Source organism: Heterocephalus glaber, unplaced genomic scaffold (assembly GCF_053883595.1).
Source record: "Heterocephalus glaber isolate CG9 unplaced genomic scaffold, H.glaber_assembly_v1.0 deba00001805, whole genome shotgun sequence".
NCBI classification, from domain to species: Eukaryota; Metazoa; Chordata; class Mammalia; order Rodentia; family Bathyergidae; genus Heterocephalus; species Heterocephalus glaber.
The window spans coordinates 2024913-2041193 of record NW_028258480.1 but is presented as its reverse complement, the minus strand read 5'-3'; the positions used below and the strand labels follow the sequence as shown (position 1 = coordinate 2041193).

At 44.5% G+C, this 16281-nt stretch overlaps 2 protein-coding genes across 2 annotated transcripts; one reads left to right on the top strand and one right to left on the bottom strand.

The window, feature by feature from the left end:
* Positions 1-3001: 3001 nt before the first annotated feature.
* LOC101706851 (olfactory receptor 9Q2) lies at positions 3002-14302 on the bottom strand. The gene is made up of 3 exons (XM_004869859.2): positions 13381-14302; positions 3346-3413; positions 3002-3019 (listed from the first exon to the last, which is right to left on the bottom strand). Exons 1-3 carry the CDS (start codon positions 14294-14296, stop codon positions 3002-3004), a joined length of 1002 nt encoding a protein of 333 aa, XP_004869916.2. The 5' UTR covers positions 14297-14302.
* Positions 4227-5168, top strand: Or1s1 (olfactory receptor family 1 subfamily S member 1). The gene has a single exon (XM_004869858.4). The coding sequence runs from the start codon at positions 4227-4229 to the stop codon at positions 5166-5168; it is 942 nt and encodes a 313-aa protein (XP_004869915.1).
* Positions 14303-16281: the final 1979 nt, after the last annotated feature.

The window sequence follows — 16281 nt, the reverse complement described above, 5'->3', positions numbered from 1 at the left end:
ACAGGGGCTTGGCTGTCTTTATCTACAGGACGCTGGAGGCGCAGTCAAGTCCACACAGAGGCCTGACCGGGCATTGGCATGTTGTGGTTTGCATGCAGATGTCCCCCCAGAGCCTTGGGTGCTCACAGGCAGGGCTTTGGGAAGAGGATTGGACCACGGGTGCCACAGCTGACTTGGTGTTTGGTGGGTCTGGGTCTGAAGAGGCTGGTGGGTTGCTGGGGGAGTGATCCGGAAGGGTCTGTCTTCTCCTTGGCTCCTCCCTCCCATCCCTGCTTCCTGGTCGCCATGAGGTGAGCAGCTTTCCTCCACCCAGGCCCTTCCACCATGCGCTCCCTTGTTTAAACCTACCAAACACAGACTAAAACTTCTAAAACATGAGCCATAATGAACCTCTCCTCCTTTAAGTTATGGGTCTTGTCTATTTTGCCCAGCAATGAAGAAAGTGATTAAAGCACAAGGCATCCCACACAAATTGCATAGGATCAAGGGCCCCATTGTAAGCCAGAGAAGGAAGCTGCAACAAGGGACGAATGATCGTAGAACGTTTCCATCCCCAACATGGTCCATATGATGGATAGAATGCTGGAACAATCTGATAAAACTAAGCCCCCAAGTGGGGAACAACATCCTGTGGGTTGGGGTACTGTTCCTCTGGATTAGTAGATTCCTTGAACCCACCTCAGGTAAGCAGTACACGTCGCTTGTAGCTATGTGCACAATTCACACAGCACTGGGTGACAGCACGAGTGGCCTTTCTCTCTCACTCACAACCAGACCAGCAAACTATTTCTGAAATACTGAATCTGAGTGATTCCAAACTTTGATCAAAAGACTGTGATAATTACCACAAGCACAATCCAGCAGGGTCAGGGCAGCAAGAATCCATATCCCGCATGGAAAAAGCTGAGTCTTGGGCAAACAATCCAGGTCAGACAATGTGTGAGGTAAGTGTCAGGGCATCTAAAGGAAGTGATGGACAAAGGAGATAAAGAACAGCAATCAAAGCCTTGGGGACAATTACAGAAATGAAGACTTTGTAGCTTGTGTGGCTAACATTCTTGCCATATCATGGCTCCACCAAGAATCCTCAGTGGGGAGGATGTCACTCTCACATGGCCAAAATTTAGTTCTGGCTGGGGGAGAACCTTAGGTATAATAGTTTGGGATTATCCAAAGCTCAATTCTAACTCCTTGTCTCAGGATCTGCTTTCTAGAAGACCTATGTTAAAATAGTGACAGAAGAAGCAAGTCATAAATATTCCTCATGGCTGAGTTACCAAAAAGGACAAAGAGCAAAAAGCATTCTGGTCCTAGCCACATCACCCACATTTTTTCCTAGCAGTGACCAGATAGATGATAGATAGATAGAATGGACCTTCTTTCTTCTCTGTTATCTTGTTGTTTTAAATATTAATCATGAATGCATGTCACAAATAAAGTTAATCCACAGATTGAAGTGCTTCCTGTGGGCAAGGTGATGCACGCTCTCGATTTGGGTGAGAAATAATGGCACCACATTATAAGGTTCAAGAAAGCATTGGGGAAAAAATATTGCTTTGGGCTGTGCCTGTGCAGCCTTCCATCTCAGGGTCTGTCTCGCCAAGCTCCCGGATGGATTATGAAACACTCAGTACTGCTATAGTGTTTCTTTTAAGTATTAATAGCCTAGACTCTACTTCTTTTCTTTGCATCTAAGAGCTTGAGTGCTGAGCCCCTCGATTCTAGACCCCCTTCCAACGCCAAACCCCACTCGGGTGGCACAGAAGCCCTGGTCTGTTGCCTGCCACTGGAGATGGCTTCTCTTCGGAGCCTGCTCACCGGCAGAGCTGCTCAACTCCATTCTCTAGGTGTTTAGTAAGTGCTCCCTCTGCCAGGCCCTGGAGAAAAAGGAGAAGAAACTCTCCAAATACTTTCATCTGGGGACCGAAAACATACAACAAGCAGCAAGGGTCAAGATAAAAGTAGGAAATCACAGGAGGAAGAGCACCTGAAGGTAAGGCAAACAAAGAAGAAAGCGAGTCTACCTGTTATTTCCCCATTTAGCTCATCAAGACTAGGATGTGAACACCTCTAGAGAGAAGCACTTCGGGGATGACCCCCCAAGGGAGTCGGAGAAGCTAAACACCCCAGGCAGTCCCGGCCTGGCACTGCTAGCTCTGTCCTCGGAGGAAGAGTCTGGTTAGAGAAGCTCCCAGGAGCTGCTCTCTGTCTCCACCTGGCCCCTTCTGAGTTAAAGAGGGCCTCGGAGTCTACACTCCAGGAACTTCCGAGATTCTATCACCACTGGGAGGTGGGTCTTTCTAGAATTTAGCAGTGATCTTAACCAGTTAGCTAACTCCAGGGCCTCAGAGCAATCTGTGCAAGGCTGCTGTGGCTGGGAGAGGTAGACTAGGAGGCGAGGTGAGACACTGTCACTCAAAAGCACACGCATCCCCACCAGCCCACCCTGAACCAGCCCAGGACATGGAAATCACAGTCTTGGGCTTGAGTATAGGTTCCCAGCGGTTCTTTATCTCATCTTCATCTTTGCGGTGGGTCTCCCTTCTACATATTTCCCCACCTGTTCTGCTCCGTAAGCCCAGCTCCTCGGGAGCAAAGAGACTCCTGAGCTCCTGCTCCAAGACCCCCTGCCCTGCAGTTTTCCAAAGTCTGAGAAATGCAGGTCTGCTGTTTTCTGGCTTCTCTGTGGAAAGAGAGACAAGAAGACAGAGGAAGAAAAATGAGAGGGAGACAATAACAGGAGAGTAGAAAGACAGGGACCAGCACCTTGTGGCTCGGAAGCTGATATTCTTTCCAGCGGATCACAAGGAAAATCACACCATCTTCCTGCTTCTAGGTGAAGCCCTGTGAGGTATCAGTAGTTTTCTGGTCACTTATGATTTTAAAGCCGAGTTTCATTTGATACTGAAGACCCACTTGCAGGTGTTAAAAAGCTAAGGCGAGCCCGATGTAAAGCTTCCATTTCACACCCAGCTGTAAGCGTGCATCCTCTCTCTTGAGCTCAGCTCCCCTGTGCAGCCTGCGGATGACCGGAGGAAGCAGGGGAGTGTGCTCTTCCCCGTCCTTTAGCCTTCTGTCCCCATTATCCTGTCATTGTGTTGCTTTGTTCTCCCTTTCTTTTTAGCTTTACAGGGAGAGAAGGAGAAAGGCTCCAGTCTGTTCCCTTAAAACACTGGTGTGGCAGGCAAGCTTTCTCGTGAGAGCATGTTGGGTCTTCCGGGACCCCATTTCACCGTGCGCTTCGGTACGCAGTTCCCTGACAGAGCTGTTCTCTGTTATCTCCCTAAGACAGCTCTTTCCTAACAGAGCCACTGCATGGGCTCTAACTCCGACAGCCTTCGCCACCCAACGGGCCCCTTCTTGGAGTCCCAGGAGGCAGCTTGAGCTCAGTGACCCCGCAGTCTGCACTTGGCCTGCAGCAAGTGCACCTATACCTGCCTGGCGGGCTGCGATGAGGCGGGATTTCCCTACCAACCGCCGTCCTCTCCCTGCCCGTCACAGTGGGCTGACCCAGTGAGACGCCACCTCTACAAGCACGAAGCTGGCACAAGTCTGTTGGTTCAATGGCGTCTTCTAAATTCTCTGGGTCATCAAATAGAGCCACAAATGAAGGAAAGTTCTGACCACCCCCTCTTGTATTCATTCACCAAGAACCGTCCTTTGGGGCCCCCTCTCACTTTGGCAGGAAGGAGTATACCTGCATCTTACCCCCACAGGGATTCCTCACGTCCCGCTGTTTCAACTTCCCCAGGCTCTTCACTTTCGTCACCCTTCAAACGTCTTCCTTCTTCCATTTATGAACAGTGCCGGCAGTCTTGCCCTCTTTTCTCATTTTCTCCGTTTCCACCAGTTTCTCATTTTTTTAAATTCTTGCAGGAGTATCTCGCATCTTTAGAATGAATATGGGATACTCTTCATCAATGGCGGATTTAAACAACACTTAGCACTAACTGAAAAAATCAAATTCAGAGCCTGGTTAGAGCTTGAATTACGTTCATTGAGAAGTGAATATCATGGCCTGTCTTTTCTCTCTAAAGTATTTCCTGACTGCGCTGATGAGGTAGCTCCTTTTTAAGTAAGCCTCTACTTGTTAAGTTGAAGGAACTTCACTCCCTTCCCTGTAGAGGAAGTGCCCCTTTAAATAGCTGCAGCTGAAAAGTACTGTCCCAGTTCTCCTTATGAAAATACTAAGACTTTGTGTCCCTTTCTTCAGGGTTAACAGAAAAATGCATCAAGGAAACCAGACCACCATCTCCGAGTTCATCCTTCTGGGACTTTCCGACCAGAGAGAGAAGCAGACACTGCTCTTCGTGCTCTTCCTGGCTATGTACCTGGTCACTGTGGCTGGGAACGGGCTCATCATTCTGGCCATTGGCTTGGACACGCACCTTCACACCCCCATGTATGTCTTCCTTGCCACCTTGTCCTTTGCTGATATGTCCTCCTCTTCTACCTCCATCCCCAAAATGCTGATGAATATTCAGACCAAGAATCAGTCCATCTCCTACAACAGCTGCATCACCCAGATGTACTTTTCCATTGTCTGTACTGTCACCAACAATTTCCTCCTGGGGGTCATGGCCTATGACCGCTTCATGGCCATCTGCCACCCACTGAACTACACCACCATCATGCACCCTGCGCTTTGCACTTGCCTCACGGTCATCCCATGGGTCCTCAGCAACATTGTGGCCCTGACGCACACCCTTCTGCTCACCCAGTTGATCTTCTGTGACAGCAACACTCTCCCACACTTCTTCTGCGACTTGGCTCCCCTGCTCAAGCTGTCCTGCTCCGACGTGGTGCTCAATGAGCTGGTGCTCCTTATCATGGGCTTGTCAGTCATCAGCCTCCCCTTTGCTGTCATCCTTTTCTCCTATATCTGCATCATCAGGGTTGTGTTGAGAATCTCGACCTTAGAAGGAAAGTGGAAAGCCTTCTCCACCTGCGGCTCCCACCTGGCTGCTGTGTTGCTCTTCTACGGGACCATCATGGGGGTTTACTTTTTTCCCTCCTCCACCCACCCAGAGGACACAGATAAGATTGGTGCGGTACTCTTCACTGTGGTGACGCCCATGGTGAACCCCTTTATCTACAGTTTGAGGAACAAGGATATGAAAGGTGCCCTGAGAAAGCTCATCAATAAAAAATGGGGTTCCTCCCTTTGATGCCCCAGACATCTGAATTCTTTGATCTTCATTACCAAATGGGTTATTCCTCCCAGGGTTGGTGGCATAGTGTGATGGTTTAAGTTTTGTAAGGTTTCAGATATTTGCCTCCTATTCCAATCTTTGAGGGCTTCAGGCTTTTCTACATACCTCTGGTCTTGGAAACAAGATCCTCTAACCCCATGGTATGTCAAAATAACATGCATCTTGGTTACAATCTATGTTAGTGCAAACTTTGACATAAATTGTTTATAACTTAAACAATAAGCAGTGCTTGTAGTCTTGCTTTTGAAGCTTTGAGTATAGTTATTATTAATCCTTTATTCATCTTGGTTTTTTCCCAAAGTTTGCTTCTATTTATGTTTTAATTGCTATAAAAAATGAATCCTGTACTTCTACTTCCAAATAGTTTGGGGCAATGCAGAATTAAATGATGCAAAATGTTATTAACTAGACAACATCTCAGAGCCCTACCATATACTATCACTCATTTGAGTGAGGCAAAGAGCACATAAAGACCAAAATAAAGAATTGATAGAAGGAAACAAGGAGATAGATCTTTTGCAAATGGGAAGAGGTCCAGGGGAGAAAGGGTGAGGGAAGGGGTTGAAGGGAAAGGGAAGTAAAAAGATGTACCAAATACCCACAATGAATGCAAACATCATATGTCATAAACATGAACTAAAAATAATAACAATAATAATGAAAATGGGGAAAGAGGATCTAGAGATGGAGGGAGGTGGGTAGTTGGGGAAAGAAAGGCAATTAAGAAAGAATCAACGTGGGTTATATTCCTGCTCCTACACCCTAAGATGAATGTAAACTTCATGCACGGCAAATACATGCTAGTAAAATAAAATTTTTTAAAAAGGCAATATGGAACTCAGCATTTCTCAAAACTGAACTTCAATAATACAGAACCTAATTTGTCACAAAGTGGCTCATGGGTTTAGCATACTTCAGAATATGTTTTGGGAACTATGATTCCCAATGACTTCAATTATTTCAATGAAAAGCCACAGAAGCGCATGTATAGAAACAACGGAGGCTGGCTGTCAGAATTACCTGGTGGATTTTTTTCAAAACACACAGTCTCAGACCCTACAGTGCCTTTTCTATTTGGCTGGCTGCAAGGGTCTTGGGTTCAGATCGGCAAACAAAGTCATCAAATGCACCCCAAGTCATCCTACTGAGCCTTAAGAAAGGACTTGGGACGCCCACATGCACAATGACAAGGCAGTGGGAGCCTCCAGCAGGCCTTGTATTAGCCCAGACATTCGCTCAGGATATGTATGATCCAGACTGAGATCTGAGTGTACGTGGCCAACCTCAGCCCACAGACACATCAGCTCTGGGTTCCTGAGGCACTGCACCATGCTGATTGCCAGCTCTCTCGGGCACATGCTGGTTCAGCTGCATCTCAGTACTGACAGGTTACTCGTCAGTAAGGGAGGTTAGTTGCAAGGGGGCTTTAACCATGGTTCAAACTCAGAATTCTGAGGTGAATAAATAAGCTACAAGCCAGGTTTTACTGCTTTCTTCCCAAACCCCACCTTGGCTCTACCGACCCAGCCTCTCTGGTGAAGGAATTGGGCACTCGAGTTTTGGAAACACCCGGGATTACACCCAGGATAATCGCTGTAAATTGTCCTCTGCCCTGGTAGTCCGGTCCTGGTCCTGGTCCTATCATTACTCCTGAATGATAGACTCCACGGGAGGCTGGAAGGAAGAGTTCCATCTGTAGTAACAGGAATGCTGATTTGCCCAGAAGTGGACTTGTACACAAATTGCAAGTTTGACTGAGGACATGAATTAGAATTAGGATTAAGACAGAGAAGACAACTGATTAAAAAAAGGAGAATCCTAGGCTACTACGAAAACTTTGACAAATCTTCACAGAGGAAAGGCAAAAATTTGTACCTAGACTCTTACAGTTTCCTGAATCATTCTCCAATTTGCCATTTTCCACAAACATCTATTGAGAACCTTTTATTTAGCAGCCTCTGTATCTGGTGGAGGGACTAAAAGAATGAATAACCCACAGCCCATGACTTCAGTGCACTGCCAAATCAAAGAGAGAAAAATAAAAATAATTTTCCATGATATTTAAAATGATAATAAAGGCAATGTTTATTCAGTAATCAAAGTCATTAATTTAGAAAGCATAAAGAGTTTATGCAAAGGGCAGGTAAGTAAATTTGACACTATTCTTGGTCATGACCAAGAATGGTCATGACTTGGTAGTCATGCCTGAGAAAAACCAATGCATGGTTTTATTATAAACTAAAAGAGACCTCTGTCTTCTAACTGAAACTAACATAAACACAAGGAGATTTTAGAAAAACCAAAAACAGATGCACATTGGATAGGAATACCCTGCAAAACCTAACATATAAGATGCCAATAAATACTAACTTATTTAGCCACTAAACAAAGATGTTTAGGTGTCTAGTAGGAGTTAAAGGGAAATAAGGCAGTGTCATTGAGTTCTTCGCTCCATGCAAATGAATGAATGATGTGCGGCAGGAGGCAGGGCCGAGGGGACGTGGGGCAGGCAGCAGTCGGTAACAGCAAGGGGCAGACATCTCCATGGAAAGAGGTTAGGCTCTCTCCAGGAATGGGAAGTGGACGGGAACAGGGCAGAGGGAGGGAGGCTGAGCAGCAGGCACAAGCGAGGAGGTGGTTACTAAGCCACGAAAGCTGAGACGTGTGGGCCCCTGGGAAGAAATTACGTTATCTACGCAGTTTATGGGTTTAAAGTCATGAGACCGAATGAAATTCTCCTCTGAGGAATATGACCATGCCCTTGAAGACCCTGAGACTTAAGAAGGCAATAAAGTAGCCCCCAGGAAGGCAAAGGAAGAACGTGAAATTTTTCTGAGGAGAAGGAGGGAGAGCTATTTCAACTATCAAAGGACCAAAGGACCTCCGAACTCATTGTACTCTGATCTGCTGTCTTCTCAGCTCTCTGGGAAGCAGCTGCTACCTCAGCACTGAGATTAAAGTGAAGCGGATCCCTGCAGGACTGGTTGTGAGAGGAGACGAACATCTCACTCTTCTTAGCCTCTGCCTTCCTTCCACGTGGCTCTGTCCCCTGCCTACTTCTTCTCCTTCTACTGGATTTTTAAATGACCCAGAACTCAAACCTCCTTTAAAATTCATAATAACTGATTATGTATTTTATGAATAACCAGAAGAGAGGAGCTCAAAGTCTTCAAACACAAAGCAGTGATAGCAGATCCAAATGTTAATCACCCTGGTTTGATCCATATGTACCACATGCATGTAATGAAATATCACACTGCATCCTGTTGATATGTACAACTACTATGTGTTCATAGAACTGTCTTTAAATAAAGAAAGAAAATGGAATTGGCATACAGCTTTAAGCAATACCACGTGCGACCTTTTTAATCATCCCAGAATGATCTAAAACATCTCCTAGTTACTTTGGTAATACAAAGAAATGACATACTGTGATCAAATAAGGATTATTCCAAAAATATAAGAATGATTTAACATGCAAAAGCAAATGATGTTATTCAACATATTAATAAATAAAAATAAAAATAAATAATCATAACTAGATCTAGAAAATCTGAAGAAGAAATCCAAAACCATTTCTAATTTAAAAAGAAAAAAAGAAAAATTTTCAACAAACTGAAAATCAAAGGGAACTCTTAATCTGATTTTAAAGGGCTTCTATGAAAAATTTACATAAGTAGTGAAAAATTGAAAGTTTCTTTACAATCAAGAAAAGAACAAGAAAGGAATTTCTACTCTCCTCACATCATTCAATACTGCAATTCCCAAAGTTCCAATAGACATTTTTTTGTAAAAATTGAAAAACTACTTCTAAAAACTCCATGGAAATTCAAAGGACATAGAATAACTAAAATGAAAACTAAAATGAATATGGTTTAAGGACTGGCCCTAACTGATGTCTAGACATATTAGTATTCAAAATGGTCTAGTATCAGTGTGAAGAGACAAACAGATCACTGAAACAAAATAGAGTCCAGAGAATCCTCACATGTACATGAATAATTGATCTTTGACAAACATACAAAGGCGACAAAGTGTAACTATAGCCGTGACTGTATGCAACCTTTATTTGTCACTTAAATATTTTTATGTAAGAAATATTTTAAGTGGACAAAGGACAAGAATAGACATTTCTCCAAAGAAGATTCACAAGTCACCAGTCGGGATATGAAACAATACACGACGTTACTGATCAGCGGAGGAATAGAAAACAAAGCATGGCGAGAGGACATCGCACAGCTGCCAGACGATCCTTATTAGAAAAGAGAAGGAATGAACGTTTGTGAGGATGTGGTGAAGTTAGAGCCCTTGCACACCTTTAGAGGGAATGTAAGAGGGTGACGCTGTTTTGGAAGGCAAAGTGGCAGTTCCTCAAAAAATTAAAGACAGAACCACCACGTGACTCAGATACCCCACTCCTGAGTGTATCCATCCAAAAGAATTGAGATCAGATCCCAGAGAGATATCTGCGCGCCATGTTCCTTGCCACATTTAATACAACAGCCATGATGTGGAAACAACTGACGTGCACATCCACACCAGTGCGGGGATGAAAACAAAGTGGGAAGAGAATGGAATGCTTTCAGCTTCTCAGAGCAGAAGGAAGCACTGTCACATGCCAGAGCATTCCTGAGGGAAAAAATCCAGCCCCCCAAGGACGAACGCTGCCTGGTTTCACTTATACAGCACATCCAGAATACTCCAACTGAAATGGACACTGCAGCATGGTGATTTCTAGGGGACAGGGACATAGGGAATTGTTTGTTGCTCAGGGCATATAAAATTTCAGTTATGCAAGATGAACTCTGTTGCAGAATATTGTGCTTATATTTAACCACGCTGTAACACACTCTGAAAATTTTGCTAAGTGGTAGGTTGTAGCATTATCCATTTTTACTACAATTTTTAAAAAATGTCTCACCATGCTGAGCATTGGTGAGAATTTGGAGTAAGTGGAGTGCTGGGCACTGCAGGCATTGTTGATGTGAGTGTTAAGCAATACAACTACTTTGGAAACCAGCCCAGCAGTTTTCTAAAAAGTTAAACCTATACCTGCCTTATGATCCAATCATTCCATCCCTAAGTATTTATTTAAGAGAACTAAAAGTATTTTTCCATTCAAAGGCTTTCCATGAATGCTCATAATAGCTTTATTTCTAAAAGCCAAAACTAGAAACAACCCATGTTTCCCTCAACAGACACAGGAATAAACAAACACATTAAACCACACAATGGAATAGTCCTCAGCAACAGGGAGTGAGTCATTGATAAACGTGGCAGTGCTAATGATTCTTGGAATAATTATGTTAAGTCGAAGAAGCCATACATTATTCTTTTTATATAAAATTGCAAATAGGTTGTGGTGATAATTTCCTGAGTGTTTTCATATGTCAAAACTTATCAAATCCTATACTTTAAGTATGTTCGGTTTATTGCATGTCAATTAAACTCAATAAAGTCATTTTTAATTCAGAATATCAAAAAGGATTTTAGATATACTCTTGAGCACGAGGAGGAAGAGGATAGAGTGATCAAACAAAAACAATGAATTCTGTCTGTACACATCTACATATACATGCAGTGCAGTATTTTTAAATGCTACTAAGCGGTAAGAATTAACAATGATTAGCATTTGTAATGTAATATTGAAATCCTTAAATGATTGCTTAAGATTGAAAAAAGGGGCAAGGTTGGTAATTGACTGGTGACACCATACTACTACTACTGAAGCTACACCATACTATTAGCTACTTACTGAAGAAAGTTTTGACCCAAAGGGCTTTGGAAGGTAATAGTGTATCCAAGCCAATCCTACTCTTTCTGGAAGGGCTGAAAATTCCTCCAGATCTTCTGCATTGAGCCATAAAACCACCAACATAAGTTTCACGAACTTCACTCTTAGTCCCAAGATAAAGCCACCTCAACCCATGTCAAACAAATACTAAGGCTAACAGCACAACTGAAACCCAGATACCTCTAAAGAAAGTTGCAGGAATTTAAGGCCTTGGAGAAAGAAAGTGAAGAGAATGCAGAAGGAGTGACTCAGTTAAGGGTAACCACATTGGCATGAGAGAGAACGAAGAGCAAAATCTTCCCTACCTGTCATTTTCTTGCTATACAGCATGAGTAAGTCACATAATCTTTCTGTGTCTTGATGGGATTTTTTTTCTTTTGCTACGTGAAGTCAATAATAATTATTTTCCATTAAAGTTGTTAGGAGGACTAAAATAAATGATTCATGTGAAGCTTTTAGCATAGTGCCTTGCACACAGTAGGGATGCATTAGCTTAAGAGTTAAGTAAAAAATTGTGAGTGAACCCTCCACTTCTGGAAGTGCCTGTGTTCAAAACTAATCTGGGCCCAGGGGGACTGTTTTAGGCAATTCTGAAATAAAGCAGCTGGGCCAGGGATTTAGCTCAGTAGTTCTGGCGTCTGCCTCGAAAGTGCAAGGTCCTGAGTTCAATTTCCAGTACCAAAAAAGAAAAGAAATAAAGCAGCTGTCCCTCTGCCCGTTACTGCCCATTGTGTTTGCATTCTGGATGATTGTTGTAATCACAGGTATTAATGGGCATAAAACTTACCAAGCACCTTTCCTTTCTCCATGTCAACCAAGTTGTTTTGAGAACACATGAAACAAATGTAAAGCCCAAAGCAAATATTCAGTAAATACTATTTCACAGGCAGGAAGTGGGCTGAAAGTCACCAAAGAGTCTGAAGCAAAACATTGGTGCAAAATTCTGCGCGTCGTCTATAACATAAACACATCTAAGGAGCACAGGCCACAGAAGCCGATGTGTTCAGGGAGCGATTGTATGGCAGATGAAATCTGAAATCTGGCCAGCAGGATGCACTGTATAAAGTTCCTTCATCCTATTCAATAGTTTTTAAGTGATTTGTGCAAAACACAGGCAAAAGCTGAGGTGTGAACGCCAATCGCTTGGCCACCAGTAAAATATCTTTGCCTATATCTTTTCCTATACATGCCCACCCAATTCTTTCCTAAAATCCTCGCCATATGTCCTTCAATTGAAAGTTCAGATGAACTATTTAATCTACACTCCACACTTTATCACACACAACCACACACAAGTCACATGATGTAATACTGTCACTGAAGGGGCTACGAAATGAATGTTGTTTACCATCTTCTACCTCCACAAGTTGGACTTTTGCTTTTTCTCCACCAATAAAAGGAGAAATAAAAGTACAATAACAATAAATCTCAACTTGAATGATTTAGAGGCAGCAGTAGATCACACCCAGAGTCGATAGACGAAGCAATGTAGAGATCAGGCTCTGGCCAGGAGGAAACACTGCACTACCACTCACTGCCTCCCTGACCTTGGGGAAATCACTCAGCTCCACTAAGCCATAAGTGCTTCATCCACTGAGAATGAGGAATAATAATAAACATGCTTCGCAGGCATCTCCTGCAAATTAAGTAAGTCCAATAGCAAACATACTGTAAGTCCTGGAAGGCAAAAATGCCTAATAAAAATTAGTTCCTAATATTGATATTATTGTTTCAAAAACCCAGAAGCAATAAGAAGGCAAATTTTTAAAGAACAACAAATGAAGAGACTTGGAAAGTTCCCTTCAATCCAAACAGTAATTGCATTTGTAGATAGTTTCAAATTTTCCCAGGCCCTTTTACTTACTCATCAGGTATGTGTTGTGCCAGAAAACGTAATGGGTCCAGGAAATATTAGTGACTAAGACAGACAGGAGCCCTACCCAGTGTGCATGGCATCCTCAATAATATAGTTCTATAATGTAGGAAAACCCACTGGGCAGATAAGAAACTAAAACCAGAGAACTGGGGTCTCAAAGGTAGATGCTGGAACCTGGGAATCATTCGTTCAACAAGTATTTATTGATTTTTGGGTACTTTGCTAAGCATTGAACATAATGTTTGTTCTCTTGCCAGCTGTGAGAATCAAGTAATATCAAACACATAAAACAGCTAGCTTGTCCGACAATGACAAGTATTACATAGAATAATAAGTCAGGAAGTGGAAGTGAAAAGCTCAGGTGTAGTTTTAAGTAGGGTAGTCTAGGAAAGCCTTCTCCAGGTGATGGTTGAGAAATTACAGAAAGCATAGGGAAACCAAGACATGGCATATTTTCCAAGGGTCCATCTTGGGTCTCCCAGGAATCATTGATAGACTCAGGGATTTCCTCACAGCCTCCTTCACCTCCTTGTTCCTCAGGCTGTAGATGAGGGGATTCAGCATGGGGGTCACCACGGTGTAGAACAAGGACAACACACGATCCCTTTCTGAGGACCTGCTAGAGTTGCCTCCCAGGTACATGAAGATGAGGGTGCCGAAGAAGAGTGACACTGCCGTGAGGTGGGAAGCACAGGTGGAGAAGGTCTTGGCCCGGCCCCCTGCAGAGCGGATCCGCAGGATGGTCACGATGATGAGCAGGTAGGACACCAGGATCACCACCATGCAAGCGGGGAGGACGAAAATGGCGAACACAATAATGACCACTTCCTGGGTGTAGCTGTCCCCACAAGTGAGTTTTAACAGGGGAGGGAGGTCACAGAAAATGAAGTCGATCTCATTGTCTCCACAGAAGGAGAGAGTGAAGGCCGAGACCGTCCGCACCAGGGCACTGAAGAAACCTGCCACATAAGCCCCAGCTATCAAGCCCACACGGGCCTTCCGTGTCATGATGGTGACGTAGAACAGCGGCTGGCACACGGCCACGTAGCGATCATAGGCCATGAGGGCCAGGAGGTAGCAGTCGATGGACGCAAAGAAGGTGAAGAGGAAGAACTGAGCAGCACAGCGAGCTTGGGAGATGGCCGCTCCCCGTTCCCACAGCACCACTAGCATCTGGGGGACGATGACCGAGGAGTAGCACACGTCCACGAAGGAAAGGTGGCTGAGGAAGAAGTACATGGGCGTGTGGAGGCGGCGATCCATGCGGATCAGGATGAGCATTCCCACGTTCCCCAGCAGGGTGGTGAGATAGAAACTCAAGAACACCAGGAAGAGAGGGAGCCCCCACTCTGGGTGCTCAGTGAATGCAGTGAGGAAGAACTCTGTCACCAACGTGCGGTTCCTCCCAGCCATCCATACAGCGGTTCACCTGGGAGAGCTAAGGCAACAGCCAGATGAAGGGTCCCCTCCAGAGCTCAAGTCTTTGCAAGAAATAAAGCCCAAACTGAACATCAGCCCCTGCTGTTCAACCAAGTTTGCAGTTGGAGGATAGAAGCAAATACAGAGCTCACTTCGAGGTAAAAAGGGAAGGACACTTGCATTAGAGTAGCAGCGGAGACCAAGTGACCTTCCGGCTTGTAAGTCAGTTCTTGAATTTGTAGCTCTGTCCAAAATTAGCTGCTTTTGTTGCACACCGCACTGAACCTCCATGCTTTTCTCTGCCAAAGGGGATCATAATTCCTTCTCTGTGCAAGAGATGATACATAGATTACAGCAGATAAAGCCAAAGCCCTCCACACATACAGTGGATATTTAAAAATTTAAACAAAGGTTTTAAGGAAGGAAGATTTATATTCTATGAACAAAAGAACATGAACCAAAAATAATTACCCATTATCAATCAGCTATGGGATCTGCTTGTAGAGATTTCTATTCTCAGTCTAACAACATGAACGCTTAACCAACAGCTGTTTTCCTAATTAGAGTTGGCTGGCTTATTAAGGCTTTATGTGGATATACACTCGCCAGCATTAACCTTGGAGGCAGACGAGCAAGCATAAGCTCCTGTGGGCACCTCACAAAGCTCCATAAGCACTGCTTGGTTATTCTCAAAGTCCCTAATAAGAGCTGCAGTCTGATAATAAATAGTGTCCAAATTTGAAAGCAGAGGAAGCAGAAATACTTCTGTAGTCTGGTAATGTCTGAGTGTTATTGGAGGGGTCTGGGTTCATGGATTTGAAGGTTCTTGGTAGAGTTCTAGAACAAAGCTGTAAAGCAGGTCTTGGATCATGTCTGTGTTCTCGATGTACCAACAGCCAGGCTGATGCGGAGCTGGCTCGGTGGGAATAACAAAGAAAGGAAATTAGACCTGCAAGCCCTGAGCTGCCCTGAGCTGTCCTCACCTGAGTTCCGCTGTGCCAGTGCCTTCCTCCTCTGCTTGCAGCTTCCTCTGCCAGGGACCTGCCAGTCCAGAGGACGCCTAGTTCTAGGTCACCCACACCACGTGTGTGGCCCTGGGCTGGGAAGGAAGTTACCTTTCCTCTCTGGGCTTCCTTATCCTGTCTTTGTTCCCTTTCAGTAGGCAACACAGCAGATATCCATAATCATAGCACCTGACTGAGATGGGATCATTTGCACGAGCTCTTTGCTTTATCCTCGCTTCTGAGAGTCTTTCTCTTTCCCCTCGCCTCAAAAATGCAATACATCTTTGACACTAGAGTTTCCCAGAATTTTTCACATTCATCCCAGCATAGCAGGGCTAGGAGGCTGGCTGCCGTCTCCCTGAGCCTCTGATCCAGCCCTAGACTCGGTGGTACTTATCTTCACTGGCCCAACACCTTGCTCTAATTGGTTCCCCAGGTGACTCTCCAGGGAGAGGTGATCTATCTGCACGCACCTTCCTAACAAAGCCTCTAAACTCTCCAAAGTTTCTCTTTTACCTTCAAACTCCCAAGGCCCCATCCCATGGTTTGCCCTCCCTCAGCAGGGTCTGGTGCAGTCGTTCCTCGTCTTGCCTTCTTCTTGTTTTGTACCAACAGCAATGCCGGTTTTTTGAAGCCTTCCCGTATCTCACTTGGGAATTTTGTCAGGGATTTTATCCAGTGCCGCCACCCTAGCCAGCTGTGACCTGATCCCAAAAGAGAGGGTGCTTTAAAAGCACAAGTTTTTGCTTCCCATTGCCAAGACACCCTGGAATATGTGACTCTGAAATTCACCATGTGGCTGACGCAGAGAATTGTGGGAGTGGGAAGTCACGAGATGAAGTGCTGGAGAGGCAGGCGTGAGAAGGCTAGGGACAGGCTTCCTCTGGAAGAACAGAAATTTCACCCAGGCCTTCGAACTGAGCTCATCCCCAGCCCTCTTTTTATTCTCGGATAGGATCTTGTTAAGTCGCTGTG